At 48.3% G+C, this 15,078-nt stretch overlaps 1 protein-coding gene across 12 annotated transcripts in view; it reads left to right on the forward strand.

The window, feature by feature from the left end:
- The window catches only part of THOC5 (THO complex subunit 5), a 29,100-nt gene extending 20,889 nt beyond the window's left edge, over positions 1-8,211 (forward strand). For all 12 annotated transcript variants that reach the window (XM_081542678.1, XM_081542684.1, XM_081542681.1 and 9 more), the window contains 6 exons: positions 427-541; positions 1,947-2,050; positions 2,199-2,286; positions 4,356-4,471; positions 5,107-5,297; positions 8,010-8,211. In XM_081542678.1, the coding sequence (XP_081398804.1) occupies positions 427-541; positions 1,947-2,050; positions 2,199-2,286; positions 4,356-4,471; positions 5,107-5,297; positions 8,010-8,073 (678 nt within the window). In that variant the 3' untranslated portion in view covers positions 8,074-8,211. The remainder of the gene's footprint in view (positions 1-426; positions 542-1,946; positions 2,051-2,198; positions 2,287-4,355; positions 4,472-5,106; positions 5,298-8,009) is intronic.
- The last annotated feature ends 6,867 nt before the right edge of the window (positions 8,212-15,078 follow it).

Consider the following 15,078-nt stretch of genomic DNA (forward strand, 5'->3'; position numbering starts at 1 on the left):
CTTCCCTTCACTCTAAGGTGTCCAAGGCCTGCAGGTGTTTAGGTATCTTTTGCTTTCACCCTGAGCCTATTAGCCCACCCCAGGTCAAAGTAACTTGGATCCTTGCCCTGCGTGTCACATGGCTCCTGGTGCTGCTACCCCTTGGTCTTATGTACGAAGGTGCCAGAAATGAACCCCAGGGCAGCTGGCACCTCAGCAGAAGCCTGCCTTTCCCACAGCCTCTCAAGATCCCAACAGCTTGTATCATTCCTGCTGGGACTTGGTCTCTGGGCCCCACAGCAGGGAGACCCTGCTATCCCCAGAAGACATCTCCGCCAGGACATGGGTGGTCCTGGCTTCCACGGGCAGGCATGTCCTGGGAGAGAGGGGTGGCAGGAGGCAGGCACAGGGAGCACTCATGCCTGTGCCGCGCTCTGTCATCCACAGCACACGGTGATCGCAGACCACTCGCTGAGCGCCAGTCACATGGAGACCACCATGAAACTGCTGAAGACCAGGGTGCAGTCCCGCCTCGCCCTCCACAAGCAGTTTGCCTCCCTGGGTAAGCAGTGTTAGTCAGGGTTGTGGCCTGAGCCGCTCAGCACAAGGACAAAGACCACGGAGCCCTGTGCTCAGACATCTTGAATCCTGATGACAAAGTCGGCTGGCTCCCTGGCTCTTGCTGAAGAGAGGTGTTAGCTGGGCCACTGGGGAGAGCTCTAGGCCGCCAAGCAGAGGTGTGAGCTCCCCTCAGGGCTACAAGGCTGTCTCAGCCCACCCAAAGCCTTTTGGGGGCCCAGCTTATCAGATTGGTCGGGAGCACTCACGCTAGGTCAGCGCATGGCAGACTTTGATATGCATTTTAACAGGAACCTCATTCATTCGAGGTAGCCAGTATAGTGCTGGGGAAGGAGCTGCGAGCACAAGACAGAGCCCTGCTTTTGCGGAGCTTGCGCTCAGCTTGAATACCGCTGTCCAGTGACCCATGCCTCCTCCCTCCCCTGACACCTGAGCTGAAATTCTCCAGGCCAGGGCTGAGCCCGGGGTTTGCCATAAGCTCCCAAGTGACTGTGATGAGCCCTTGACCAAGATGGTGGACATGTGGGGGCTTCTCATTTATTCATTCTGTAAATACTTGTCACAGCCTGTCAGGTACAAGGCATGCGTGAGGGAGGGTTAAGATCTTTCCAATCTAAAAAAAGCCACTGTCGAGGCTTCCCTGGTGGTCCAGTGGTTAAGACTTTGCCTACCAACGCAGAGGGTGCGGGTTCTATCTCTGGTCAGGGAGCTAAAAATCCAAAACAAAACAGAAACCGTATTATAACAAATTCAATAAGGACCTTAAAAGTGGTCCACATCAAAAATAAATAAGAGAGCCACTGTCAGGAAAGGCTTTGAGTTTCCAGGACCCGTCTGGAGGCCCCTCGTGGACTCTGGTTTCTCCAGGCTCCCCATCAGCCTTGTGGAGTTCGTTTTGTCCCAAGATTGGATGATTGTCATCCTGCATAGCATTTACCGTGTTGGCATGTTTGCTCATTGAAACACCTCAGGGATTCACCCTGGAGCAGCCCTCCTGCCCTTCTCCCTTAGAGGAACTGGCACAGAAGACTTTAGGCCTTCCTCCATCAAGGTCAGCTGTGAGAACAGCCCCCTCGGCTATTTGATCTAAGTAACAGTCACTGCCACAGAGGCACCTCGTTGGTTCTGGCTGCAGGGGGTTTTTTGTTTGACTGGCCATCGTTTGCATTAAGGATGAAGCTCTGTGAGTGCCAGGGCTGGGTCCCGCCGCAAGCACAAGTACTGGACGAAGGTTGGGTTGACGTGCCCCCGTTCCTGGCACGTGTTGACCTGAGTACTGAGTGTACCGGACAGTTGGCAGGGCCATCTGAGCCCTTCAGAGGATGCCGGTTACCCAGCTGTGGCAGATGATTTCTACCTGTGACGCCACCTGTCCTGCTCTCTTTTAGAACACGGCATTGTGCCGGTTACCAGCGACTGCCACTACCTCTTCCCTGCAAAGGTCGTCTCTCGCCTGGTGAAGTGGGTGACGATTGCCCATGAGGATTACACGGTAGGTGTGAGAGGGGTGACAGGCCACCGTTGCTGTCCTGGGGACTGTAGGCCCACGTCTTCTTTCAGCTCCTGCTGCTCCTCCCGAAGGGCGGGGCGGTCTGACAAGAGGCACCAACAGCTCACCCCCCATCCTTGGTGACTTCTAGGAGCTGCATTTCACCAAAGACATCGTGGAGGCGGGACTGGCTGGGGACACCAATCTCTACTACATGGCACTCGTGGAGAGGGGCACAGGTAACCACTCTGCTGACGACAGTTGCTGTAGGTGAGGGGAGCCGCTGAGAATCAAACCTTCCTGGGAGCTGGCCCAAGGAAGCTAAAGATCCTGGACTCCTGCCTCGGGGACTCAGCAGACAGTCTCCGATGTGAGAGGCAGCATTCAGCCAGGACTTGTTCTGCAGCGGTCCTGTCCTCAGCCAGTCGTCACCACGGTCCTGCGGCTGGTGACATTCCTGCTTTGTAGGTGATGCTCAGTCACACACACCTCTGAGCCTGAGCTCTTAGCCCCTTTGCTTCCTCACCCTTGAGAATCAGAGACCTGTTCGTCCTCTCTTGAAGGTAGGGTTGTCCCTCAGGTTGTGAAGTGCAGGACTCTCCTCCGTCTTTGCAGTCCCTGCGCTCACTTGGTGAGGCATTGAGAGCTCTGATTGCTCACCGCTGTCCTGGCGTCTGATCAGCCAGGGCTTCCAGCTGGACCCACCCCGACGGCGCCTGTGGTGCTGTTGTCCAGGCCCAGCCTCTGCGGGTCCGGCTCAGCCTGCCGGATCCCACCCCAGAGGCTCGGTGCTGAGGCTGCAGGGCGGAGGGAGTTGTCTGTAGTTCCAAGACGGTGTGAGAAATGAAAGGTTACACTCTTTGATGGTCACGTTTCTCTACCCTTGTTTCTTCACGTTTCTCTTCATGTTTTTAGAAATATTCTGAGGAAATTAGATAACTTCAGGTACAGTGGAGGCTCCTTGATCACACTTCATTCTCACCCTCATGATGGGTGACTGCTGTTGGGAATTTTGCATTTACTTTCTGTCTTCTCTCCTTTTAAAAAATACTTAAACCTCATCCCTAAACAACGCAGAGTGCTGTTTTGAAAGGGCACAGAAAACTATGCATCCAAGAAATTTCCAAAGCCCCAAGGGTGGGAAATCATTGGAAGACATCACTTTTGCTTCCTGGATGAGGGGAACAGAGCTTGGAAAAATAACAAATATCCTGTATTCATACAAAGGGTGAATGTGATCATTTAAATTTTTATTAGATGTGTTGTAATAGAATTTGAAAACTTAAGAGTAAACTTTAAATGAATAAGTGGACAACAATTTCTCAGCACAGATTAAAAACAGAACAATTGGTGGCAAGAGATAAACCCAGAAATACATTCGAAACTATTATGACAGAAACAACAGTAAAATGTCCCTTTTTAATAAACGTTGTGACTGTCAGGGTAGTTATCTTAATCTACACTCTCTTGTTCTCTGTTAATTTATTTGAATTACTAGTGAGTGAGAGTTCATTCCCTCTGCCCCCATAAATAATGAAAAAAGAGTGGCTAAGCACTTAGCTCATTGATGGAGAGGTTATCGTACTGAAAAAGGCAAAGGCTGTCACCAGAGAAAAAATATGTTAAAAAATAGAAATATTTCATTTAATGATTATGAACACAGCTTTGGCACCACGTAGTTCTGGTTAAACTTAGCACTGCTGTTTTGAGGCTGTTTAATGATCTTTAGGACATTTCTGTCAGAGCCTCAGTTTCTTTAACTGTAAAATGGGATGAGAATCGTCATTAGAATGAAATAAAATGTGGGTAAAAAGGGCTCAGCACTGTGCTCGGAAAACAGTAGGTACTCAGTAAATACTGGTTATCAAGAAGCTTCACGTAACAAAGTAGATAAAAGTAAAGAACAAAATAGAGAAAATATATTTGACGATAATGTGACAGCTAGTACACAATATTGTTGAAAAGAAAAACAGATAGGGTGCCTTCACTGGGAAAATCCTTAACCTGCTGGCAAATAAATGCCAGTTAAAACAGACTTCTGTCAAAGTAGTAAACAGAACTGGGCAAACCAGACTCAGGATTCCCCACATCTCTGTCCTGAGGCCCAGTCACAGGACCTCATCTTCTGCAGCCTGACAGTACCACTTTGGAGTGTCTAGGCGGAAAGTAAAAGTTGGTAGCAGAATGTACTCTGAGCACTTGGACTAATGTGAGACACAGAGCTGGCCTCAGGGTTCCAGCGGGGAGGTGGTCGTGGCTGGAAAGTCAGCTCTCAACTGAGTTTTCCTCCTCTCCCCACCTTTCCCAGCTAAGCTCCAGGCTGCTGTGGTGCTGAACCCTGGCTACTCCTCCATCCCACCCATTTTCCAGCTCTGTCTGAACTGGAAAGGGGAGAAAACCAACAACAACGATGACAATATTCGGGTAAGGTCCTAGGGGGTGATGGGAGGAGCAGGGAGAGCCTCCTTGGGCGGGGGTGGGGGGGGGTGAGGCAGAGCCAGTGGTAGCTGAGGGCTTGGGCACTGGCGCAGTTCCAGGGCAGATGCTGCTGGGATTGTAGAATGTACTGGAGGCTGCAAGGTGTAGTGAAGGGCTCAGACCCCTGTCAGCCCCTTACTAGCCTGGGGTCCACAGGTTCACCCTTGCTTATAAAACAGGGCTAATACAAAGACCAGCCTTGAAAGGTCGTTTCAGGCTTATGTGGAAATGTCAAATGCACAGGAACGAGACAAGGTGTGACATCATTACCCGTGTTAATTACTGTTATGCCCATGGATTTGACTCCATAGCCGAGGAGCACACTTTGAACCCTAACACTTTCCCATTTGGATCTGATCCTGAGATTCTTCCTCTGTCCATCTTGCTCTTTTTGGCTGTGGACATGCAAGGCAGGAAATGTTCTGGGTCAGGATCAGGAAGACTCCATTGTCCTGAGGAGCGGGCGCCTCAGGACAAGCCAGCCTGGCTTGATCTGCAGAGGCCCAGGCTCGGTTCTTGTGAAACCGTGAGTCCCAGCTGGCCTGCCAGTGGTGCTGAGTTTATGGCTTCCCCACCCGTAGGCCATGGAGAGCGAGGTCAATGTGTGCTACAAGGAGCTGTGCGGCCCCCGGCCAGGCCACCAGCTTCTGACCAACCAGCTGCAGCGCCTGTGCGTGCTGCTGGACGTCTACCTGGAGACGGAGAGCCATGATGACAGCGTGGAGGGGCCCAAGGAATTTCCTCAGGAGAAGATGTGTTTGCGGCTTTTCAGGTGAGGGACAGGGCCCAGGGACCTCCAACCCTGCCTCTCACAGGGACGTGGGGCAGAGTGAGCCTGGCACAGAGGCCACACGTGTCCTCGGGTGCTCTGGCCTCCTTTCACTGGGGAAGCTAACATCCTGCTGCCAGATTTCCCGGAGAGAGCTCACTGCCTCCTTCCTAAAATTTTCCCTGTGGCCCCTGTCCTACCAGCCCAATCCAGTTGTTCATCATGCATATACCCCAGAGGTGGGCCTCATGCTGAGTGAGCAAGAAGACTTGACTAAACTTCCCTTTCTCTGCTTTCTGTGGGAACCAGTAGGTTTGTTTTTTATGATTCAAATGAACTTTGTAAGCTACAGAGAACACAGGGATGTCCTCAGTAGATGCAGGCTATAGCCCTGTATACAGACTCCACATGCCTCCCACCAGTCCCGAGTCTGCGGTGCTCCCACTGTGCTCCCACGTCCAGGAGGATCACAGCTGTAGGCAGTCGGGCGTCACAGAGGAGCCAGCTATGAAATAACACACACACAGTGCAGACGTCCACTGTCGCGCTCACCAGCTGAGCAACTGAAAGAGTCACTTCAGCTCAGCTCTGAACCTCTCCCAGGGGCTGAAATGGAAGTATTACCTTCTAATTCATGACAAAGCAGAGGTAGTTCACGTAGGCCTTCCAGAATGGATCTTGGCATGGACGGAGCCTCAGAAGATGCCAGCAGGCCCTGGCAGCTTGGTATTTAGTGCGTCTGCAGGCCCCACACTTCTGGCTGCTTTTCCTTCCACTTTGGTGTCAGGTCCTTTCCTTCCCTTTCATCCCTTAACTCGTGGTCTTGTTCTTCGAGTCAGTTTCAGAACTCCAGAGCCCGTACTCCTCAGGCATCCCTTCCCTTTGGGGCAGGGAGGGGGCTGGGGAGGAATGGTGTCACAAAGGGCTATAGTCTGTATCCAGTGAGGACATCGCTGTGTTCTCTGTCAGTCTGGAAGGTGCCTTGCCTGCCCTTACCTTCTCACACAGCCCGCCTCCGCCCCTGGAGGCTGTCCCATGTCCTCCCGCCTCCATCTGGCACTTCCACCTGGCCTGGCTTCTCATGCTAGCTGATAATAACTAGCTCCAGCCCCACCGTGGCTGCGAGGTGGAGCTGGCGGCTAGATGGCGGTGTGTTCTGGGACTTGCTCTCCGTGGTCTGTCTGTGAGAGACCTCAGCTCTTCCCCGCTCGCAGCGTGCTGTAGCACATTTCCAAGGTGGGAATTCTCACCGACCAGTGTTTATTCTTTGCTGTCTAATGGTTCCCATAGGACCCGTTTCCTGAGGTGCTTTGTTCCCCAGGCTGCGTTGTCTGTCAGTGTGTTCTGGCAAGGTGCTCCTTTGGCTACCCGGATCCAGTTAATTCCATGACTGATGAGATGTGGGATGAGAGGTTCTTGGTGTGGACTCCCCCTGACCACTGGGATCAGGTCAAGGGTCTGGGCTGCAAAGGGCTGGCCTGGGCTGCGGGGAACTTGAGGTCTGGTTCTGCCCGGGGCTGGCTACCTTCAGGCTATGGGGTCTCCACCAGCTGTACGCCTCAATTTACCTGACTCGACTCTGTACCCTTCTGGTGTTGGGAAGGTTCATGACATCATTTTAAGAAAAGGCTTTGGGGCCAGAAAGGCCTAGGTTCAAATTGCAGCTGCTACCTGTGTGATCAGGGTCTGTGCTTAGTGCCTCCTTGAGCTTCAGATTCCTCATCAGTAAAACTGTATACACTCAGGTGGTGTTGGGAGGATGAAATTAAACCAGGGGAGCCTGTCAAGTGCCAAGCGTGGTGCAGGCAGAGTAAGCCCTCCTTTAAGTCCATTCTGTGCAGTGTGGCAAAAAAAAAATGATATACCATCTTTTCCCTCCCACAAACACCCACCCTACCTCTCACCCTCCCTCCCTCAGACCAGAATCCAAGGTGTCACCTTCTTTCTGGTTACCAGTGAATGTCAGTCACAGGCAGAAGAATGAAAGAGGCCCTTTAGCTGGACATCGTTCACCATGGAGTCGTGTGGAAAAGAACCCTGCGTGACATTTTGCTCAGGGGCCCAAGACTTGAGCTGAAGCACAATGTCATGAGGTCCAGGCTTTGGCTGTGATTGTCAACCTCCTGTACCAGCAGGCTTTAGCATCAGACCTGGTTTTGAATTTGGTCTGTGAGACTTTCTGACCATCTAATATCAGGTAGTTCACATCCCTAAGCCTGTGTCTTCATTTAAAATCTTTGAAATGATAGAAATAGCATCTCTGAAGTAGCGAGTATAAACACAAGGCCCTTGGCAGGCACTTAGTGCAGATTCTTTTCCCACATAAACTCCTACCTGCATGGGAATCTCCCTACAAAGGAGGATTTTAAATTTTTTTTTTAAATCATAGACATAAAACATGTTTATTGTTAAACATAAAAACAGCAACAAACAGCTGCGTAAAAATTCTGTAAACGGTGAGGGTGGCCAAGCACTGCCCCCTAGAGTGCCCGTCGTCACTGGGCACTTCCAGGCTTGTGTCCATGCCTTCGGGGGCACATGAAGACGTTTTTCAGAACTGCTGTCACACCTTTCATACTGTTCGGCAGTCTGCTTTCCTTACACCAGTCTTTTTTTTTTCTTAACAGCTTCATAGTAGTCCTTTGTGTGGATGCATTCATTATATCAGCCCAAAGGGTATGGTGTTAACTGGCCTCCCTTCTCCTCTTTCTCTAGGGGTCCCAGCAGGATGAAGCCATTTAAATATAACCACCCTCAAGGATTCTTCAGCCATCGTTGACATCGTGCTCGGCCTGTTTCCCCGCAGACCCTAAGTGCTGTACCTCTGCTTCCAGCTCGGGTGCACACGTGGCTCTTGATAGCCTCCCAGGACAGATTTTCTATTTCTAGCCTATTAAAATGTCACCTGACCAAGTGACCTTGGTCTGCAGCTCCTTGGGGAAGAGGGGGGTGGCTGTGCAGTCTGAAAGGGCAGGTGGGAGCTGAGGCACGGTGTGAAAGCGCACGTGTGGATAGCTTTCCCTGGCTGGCCAAGAAAAGCAGAGTGAGAATGACTCCGGCTCTGCAGGCAGACCCTCACTGTCTTCATGTTTGTCATCCAAGTCCCTGCTGTTAGTGGGTGGCCGGGGAAGCCAAAGTCAGCATAGTAGAAAAAGCAAAAGCTCTTCTTCCCCCGTCCCCTCACTCTTTGACCCTGTCAGTTTCTCCAGCAGCCAAACTCCCCTGACTGGTGGATGTTACAAACATCTGACAGCTCAACGAAAACAGACAGATACGTCCCAGAGAGTAATTGTAAATCTTGCAGGATGTCGTGAAGTTGATGAGTGATACTGGAGGATCTCACGCAGAGCTGCTGTCCAGTGATGCTCTGGCAGTGTGAGAGCAGGTGACTCCAGAGGAGAGGCTTCACGGTGATGGCACGATAGGTACCTCAGAAGATAATGGTTTGGTTCTCAGAGGATTAAGAAAAGTCCTGAGGAAATAGGTAACACCCTCTAAAATGTTTAAAAAACTGTCTCCTCTGTAATTCGGCAAAAGTCAGACAGAAACAAAGGATAGCATCGAGTATTCTTAATCGGTTTTGTCAGAAAAATTATGCCCTATCCCCCCACCAAAACATCAGTACTCAACTCCTGGTTTAAGAGATAAGATACAAAGATGTAAAAAATACTGAAGCATTACTACAGAGTTGCAGGTATAAAGTTCACTAATTAAAAAATGAAGTTTTGTTTTTCCAGCTTTATCGAGATATAATTGACATATAACTGTAAGTGTAAGTTGTACAGAGGGATCATGTGATACATGATACATCGAGAAATGATTATTGTAGTAAGGTTAACACATCCATCACCTTACATAGATGGGGCAGGGAGGACATTGGTGTGGGGCTAAGAACTTTGGAGATCTATTCTCTTAGCAGCTTTCAACATATGTAAATCTAACAACAACAAAAAAATCGATATACTTAAATTTTATTTATCACGATAGTCCCAATCACATGGATTTTTTCCTCCCCATAATGTGCTTTGAAGTTTGGTTTCCACTATAAAGGGAATTTTTTTAGATTTTTTTTCTTTTTTCAATATGGACCATTTTTAAAGTCTTTGTTGAATTTATTACAATCTTCTACTTTGTGTTCTGGTTTTTTGGCCACAAGGCATATGAGATCTTCGCTGCCAAACCAGGGGTTGAACCCACACCCGCAGCATTGGAACGTGAAGTCTTAACCATTGGTCCGCCGGGAAGGGCCCCTTTAAATGGAATTTTACCGGTTACCCTTGGATACTGTGGACTTCTGGTGTAAGAGCTGTTTCCTCCTCTCAGCTGATCTCTGAGCATCCCTATGACAAGGATTTTCTGAGGCAGAACCTAGGAGGTTCTTGGCCTGCCCAGGGCCCTGCTCTTTACTGACAGAAGCCCAAGCCCTGTGAGGAGAGAAGGCTCCTCTGGGGCTTCTCCCTTGCCTCAGCCTGGATCTTTCCTTTATATTCCAGGGGTAGATACTCTCCAGCCCACGGGTCCTCGAACTGTATTGTGTGTGAGAATCACCCACCCTGGGAGCAGATTAGAAACACGTTCCCACGCCCCACTCTAATATTTGGACTCAGTCGACCTAAGGTGGGCCCGGGAAGTGTGTTTTTAACGAGCTCCCCAGGCACACTTTGTCCTAGTCTCTTTTTGGAAGTCGTTGCACTTTTCGCATTTTTTCTCATGACTCCTCCAGTAATGCAGGAGGGCTGATTCCCTGTAAGAAGCACCCCTCTTGTGTCTCTTGCCTCTTGGACAGCGGCATCAACCTCTGGGCACTTCTTTCTCTCCTGTACTGGGATTTCTTTGTCTTTTCCCTGACCTACTTGCCTGAGACGATTTGTGCCGGCATCCCCCTCGGTCTGGCCACCTTCAAGCCTTGTGTCTCACCGCCTGTGCTGAATAAGATTGAAATGGGGCCTAAAAATAGTTCCTTTGATGGCCCCTGCATTGCAGTTTCCACTCTGTTCGCGGCTGGAAGGCAGCCAGACTGACTCAGCACACAAGCTTGGCTCTTGAGAGCTGGGACAAGGTTGCAGAGACAGCCTGTGAGGGCTGGGAAGAGGCTCTGCTTCCTGAGCAGAAGATGTCAGAGCCAGTCACCCTCTAGAAGAGATTTTCCCCTCTTCAAAGGAGCAAACTGAACAAAGGAACCCTTTGGCCTTAAGAAATAGGGTTTCAAAACTAGCGAGAAGCCCAAGACAGTCCAGCCCCTTTGAGCTCCTGAACCGAGCCATTTGTGGCTCCAGTGGGCAGACTAGAGGGAAGGGGCCTGGCTTGGGAGCCTCAAAGCTTCCTTCTTGGCCTTGAGCCTCGCTGGGCCACATCCCATACAGCAGCCTCTTTCTGTCATCCTCTTGCACCTCAGACTCAGCCTAGGGGCCTTGCTCTTTTAAAGCTGCTACCCATATTCTTGATTTCTCAGTATCGCCTAGTCTCTCCTGTCCCTTTTTCCAAGCTTCCCCCACCAATTGTTTTCTCAGCAAAGAATCCAAAGACCCCTTTTGTTTTAAGAGCATTCCTGCTGATTACAAAGCTAAAAGCCTTATCCATAGAATGAAGCAGAGCTGCCTAGGCTTCCAAAGGAACTTTCCTCCCTGTCTGCGTAGCCCCAGCTCTGGCCTTTCCATGGTATTCAGCAGCCTCTCTGTTGAGATCAAAGAGGTGTCAGGCATCTACTGTGGGTCAGGCCCTGTGCTAATCATGAGTTTACACTCACTGTCTTGTTTAATTACAACACATGGCCAAGGGTACACGTTCCCTACATGTTTACAAATGAGGAAACAGGCTCAGAGGGTTAAATGACTTGTCCGTTGCTTACAGGGTTCTTGAACTGCCCACCCAAGGTGCGAACCCGGCAAGGTTTGTCTGCCTCCAAGGCTTCCCTTTCCACAAGAATAGCTTCAGGCTAGCATAGCTTCCGGAGAAGGCAATGGCACCCCACTCCAGTACTCTTGCCTGGAAAATCCCACGGACAGAGAAGCCTGGTAGGCTGCAGTCCATGGGGTCGCTAAGAGTCGGACATGACTGAGCGACTTAACTTTCACTTTTCCCTTTCATGCACTGGAGAAGGAAATGGCAACCCACTCCAGTATTCTTTCCTGGAGAATCCCAGGGACGGCAGAGCCTGGTGGGCTGCTATCTATGGGGTCGCACAGAGTCGGACACGACTGAAGCGACTTAGCAGCAGCAGCATAGCTTCGAGCCAGCACTCTTGCTGGGCCATTTATTCATTTCAGCAACACAAGTACGCCAAGAGTACTGTGGTGGTCAAGAGGTATAGCTTGGTGTCAGACTGACCAGCTGGGTCCATTTTTGCCCACAAATACGCTATATACATCTTGATTTTTTTTTTTTTATTTCCTTCATTTTTTTTCATTTCCTTCAGGGGGTATCTTAATTGATTTTCTTGTATAGAACCATCCCACTTGACAATTGTGTATAACTTTTTAAATGTTATTGAACTTGCCTTTTTTGCATTTGCTGAGGAGTTTTACATCTATATTTCACAAGGGATATTAGTCTGTAGTTTTGTTGTGGTTCTTTGACTTCAGCATTTGGGTAACACAGGCCTCCAAAGATGAGTTAGAAAGTGTTCCCTCCTCTTTTATTTTTTGGATGTGTGAGAAGGATTGGTGTTAATTCTTTTCTAAATGTTTGGTAAATTGATCAATGAAGCCATTGGCCTTAACCTTTCCTTGTGGGTAGTTTTCAAATTACTAATTTGTAATTAGTTACTTAATGCCTTACTCTATTTGTAAGGCATGTCTATTCAGATTTTCTGTTTCCTCTTGAGTTAGTTTTCAGTAGTTTATGTCTTTTTTAGGAATTTGTTCATTTACTCTAAATTATCTAATGAGTAGATATACAGTTGCTCACAGCATTCCTTAATAGTCCTTTTTATTTCTGTGAGGTCAGTATTAATGTTCTGTCTTTCAATACTGCGTTTGATAATTTGAGTCTTTTCTCTTTTTTCTTCATCAGTCTAGCTACAGGTTTGTCAGTATGGTTGATCTTTCAGAGAACAAAGACTTGACTTCATTGATTTTTTTTATTATTTTTCAATTCTCTGTTTCATTAATTTCTACTCTAATCCTGCTTTGGGTTTAATTTGCTCTTCTTTTTCCATTGTCTTAAGGTAGAAAATTAGATTATTGATTTGAGATCGTTCTTCTCTTTAAATGGAGTCATTTACAACTATAAGTTTTGCTCTAAGCGTTGTTTTAGCTCTGTCCAATATGTTTTCATATGTTACACCTTCATTTTCATTCATCTCAGAGATTTTCTAATTTCCCTGGCAGTTTCTTCTTTGATCTTTTGGCTTTTTAGGAGTGTTTTAATTTCCACATATTTGTGACTTTCCCAGATTTCTTTCTCTTGTTAATTGCTAATTTTACTCCATTGTCATTGGAAACACTTTGTCCATTTTCAATTCTTTCAAATTTATTGAGTCTTGTTTATGGCCTAAGATACATGGTCTGTCCTAGAGAATGTTCCATATGTACTGGAGAAGAAATTTGTATTCTGCTGTTGTTGCATGGAGTGTTCTGTAGATAATCTGTAAGGTCTCATTGATATAAATCACTTTTTACATTTTTATTTGTGTATGTGGGTCTTCGCTGCTGCTCGGGCTTATCTCTAGTTGCTCGAGCTTATCTCTAGTTGCAGGCTTTTTGAGATGACTTCTTGTTGAGGAGCACCGGCTCTAGGGTGCACAGGCTTCAGTAGTTGCGGCTCCCGGGTTCTAGAGCACAGCCTCAGTCGTTGTGGTGTGTGGGCTTAGTTACTCCTCAGCTTGTGAGATCTTTCTTGGACCAGGGATCAAAACCCTGTCTCCTGCGTTGGCAGGCGGATTCTTTACCACTGAGCCACCAGGGAAGCCCGATACAAATTACTGTTAAAATTAAAAACTTACTTTCTTTTTTGCTGCCACACGTTTACTAACATAGACGTAATTTATTTAGCAAATCTTCTATTATTGTATATTCAAAGTATTTTTCATTTTTCTAAAACATAAAGTGAATATATTTTGTATTTTTAGTATTTCTGTACCTGCTTATTTAGGATATATTCATGAAAGTGGGATACTTTCATTATAGTATCTAACCTTTTAAGGTTTTTGATACATCTCATTAGGTTGCCTTCCCGGAAAGTTTTTTCAATTTCCTTTCCAACCATTAGTTCCAGAAAGTTCAGGATTCTCTGCACACCCATGGACAACTGGGTATTACTGCTTGTTTGGGTCTTCTGCTACAAGCACTCAAGCCACTGTGGACGTTTATCGTTGTTGCTGCCCAACATCTACCCCTTTTCCTTCTGGTGAAGTGAAACAGTATAAGTCAGTCGCTCAGTCATGTCCCACGCTGCGATCCCATGGACGGCAGCCCACCAAGCTCCTCTGTCCATGGGGTTTCCCAGGCAAGAAGACTGGAGTGGGTGGGCACTTGCTTCTCCAGGGGACCTTCCCCACCCAGGTCTCTTCTCGTAACGGTCCTCTAATTTCCTTTCAGAACACACCTCCCAAACTCTTTAAGATTCAGTTTGAGGGACCCAATAAGAACAAACCCTGGACTTTTCCTGGAATATTGAAAATGAGTTTTTCCCACCCCTAACCCTGACCTCCAGAGTTTACTGAGCAGATGGGATGTAAGCCTGAAGCTTCTAGAGATCACGTGGAGAAGTCCTGCCTGAGAATGAAGCCTCTATAGAGGAAGACAGCTGAGAGATGGAGAACAGCGTCCTGGGGACATCACTTGAGAATCCCCTTGGATCTAGCTGTATGTGAAACAAGTCAGCCTTCTTGAACTGCTTGGTTATGTAAGCGAATGTTATATGAATCACTATTAAATATCAGTAGCAAGTATTTTGCTTAAACTAAAATAGTTTGTTTCCCCCTAAAAGAATTCCCACTGTCCTCCCTCCACACTTGGTAGGATGACTCTGCCCACCCCCTCTGATGTTAAGATATAAGCATGTGGATTGCTTTGGCCCATGAAATGTTGCCAGATGAGACCTGTATCACTTGTAGGGAGAAGCTTGAAGAGTGAGCCCGTGCCTGTTTTGCCACATCCTCTCACCCCTGCCTCAGTGAACTTGGAAGCCTGGGTCTAGATGGATCCCCTGTTAGCTGGGTCCGTGAGCGACCTACTATGAACAGAGACCCCTGCCAGCCCGGGGGGGTATAGCATGAGTGAGTAAGATGCTTTCTTTTGTGTTAAGCCAGTGAGATGTAGTTGTTTATCATTACAGACAGAACCTAACCTCTCCTTTCTGAAACAGTCCCCCTGGGGGAAAATGAAGTATGTTTTTCATCAACCCCGCTGTATCTGCAGAGCTAACAGCTAGCCAGCAGGCAGGGCACATCCTAAAGCAGTCGGCTCCATCCACATTCCACCCATGTCTCCCAGGCCTCTAACAGGTCTGACAAGCAATTCCATAGCAAATTGACTGTATTGGTTTTTCCTAAGGTTTGTTATCCTCGCAGAGGGAGGATGATTTTGTTTGGCAGATGGTTAAAGTCAATCTGGTTGGTGTCTGACTGGTGACTCCTGCCTACAGCACTGGGAACATGTCCACTTGGGACAGAAGAGAGAGGGCATCCTGGTCATATCCTATATCCTTTTGCCCTGCCTGTGCCACTTGGGGCCACCACAAGAAGAAATCTTCTAAGTACCTCCAGCACCTGGTTTAGGGGTGGCCAGGTAACCCGTCCCCAGAGAGGATGGCGGCAGGACTGCTGAGTAAGGACGAGCCTGGG

This window comes from Giraffa tippelskirchi, chromosome 11 (assembly GCF_054371585.1).
Source record: "Giraffa tippelskirchi isolate mGirTip1 chromosome 11, T2T-mGirTip1v1.2.pri, whole genome shotgun sequence".
NCBI lineage: Eukaryota > Metazoa > Chordata > Mammalia > Artiodactyla > Giraffidae > Giraffa > Giraffa tippelskirchi.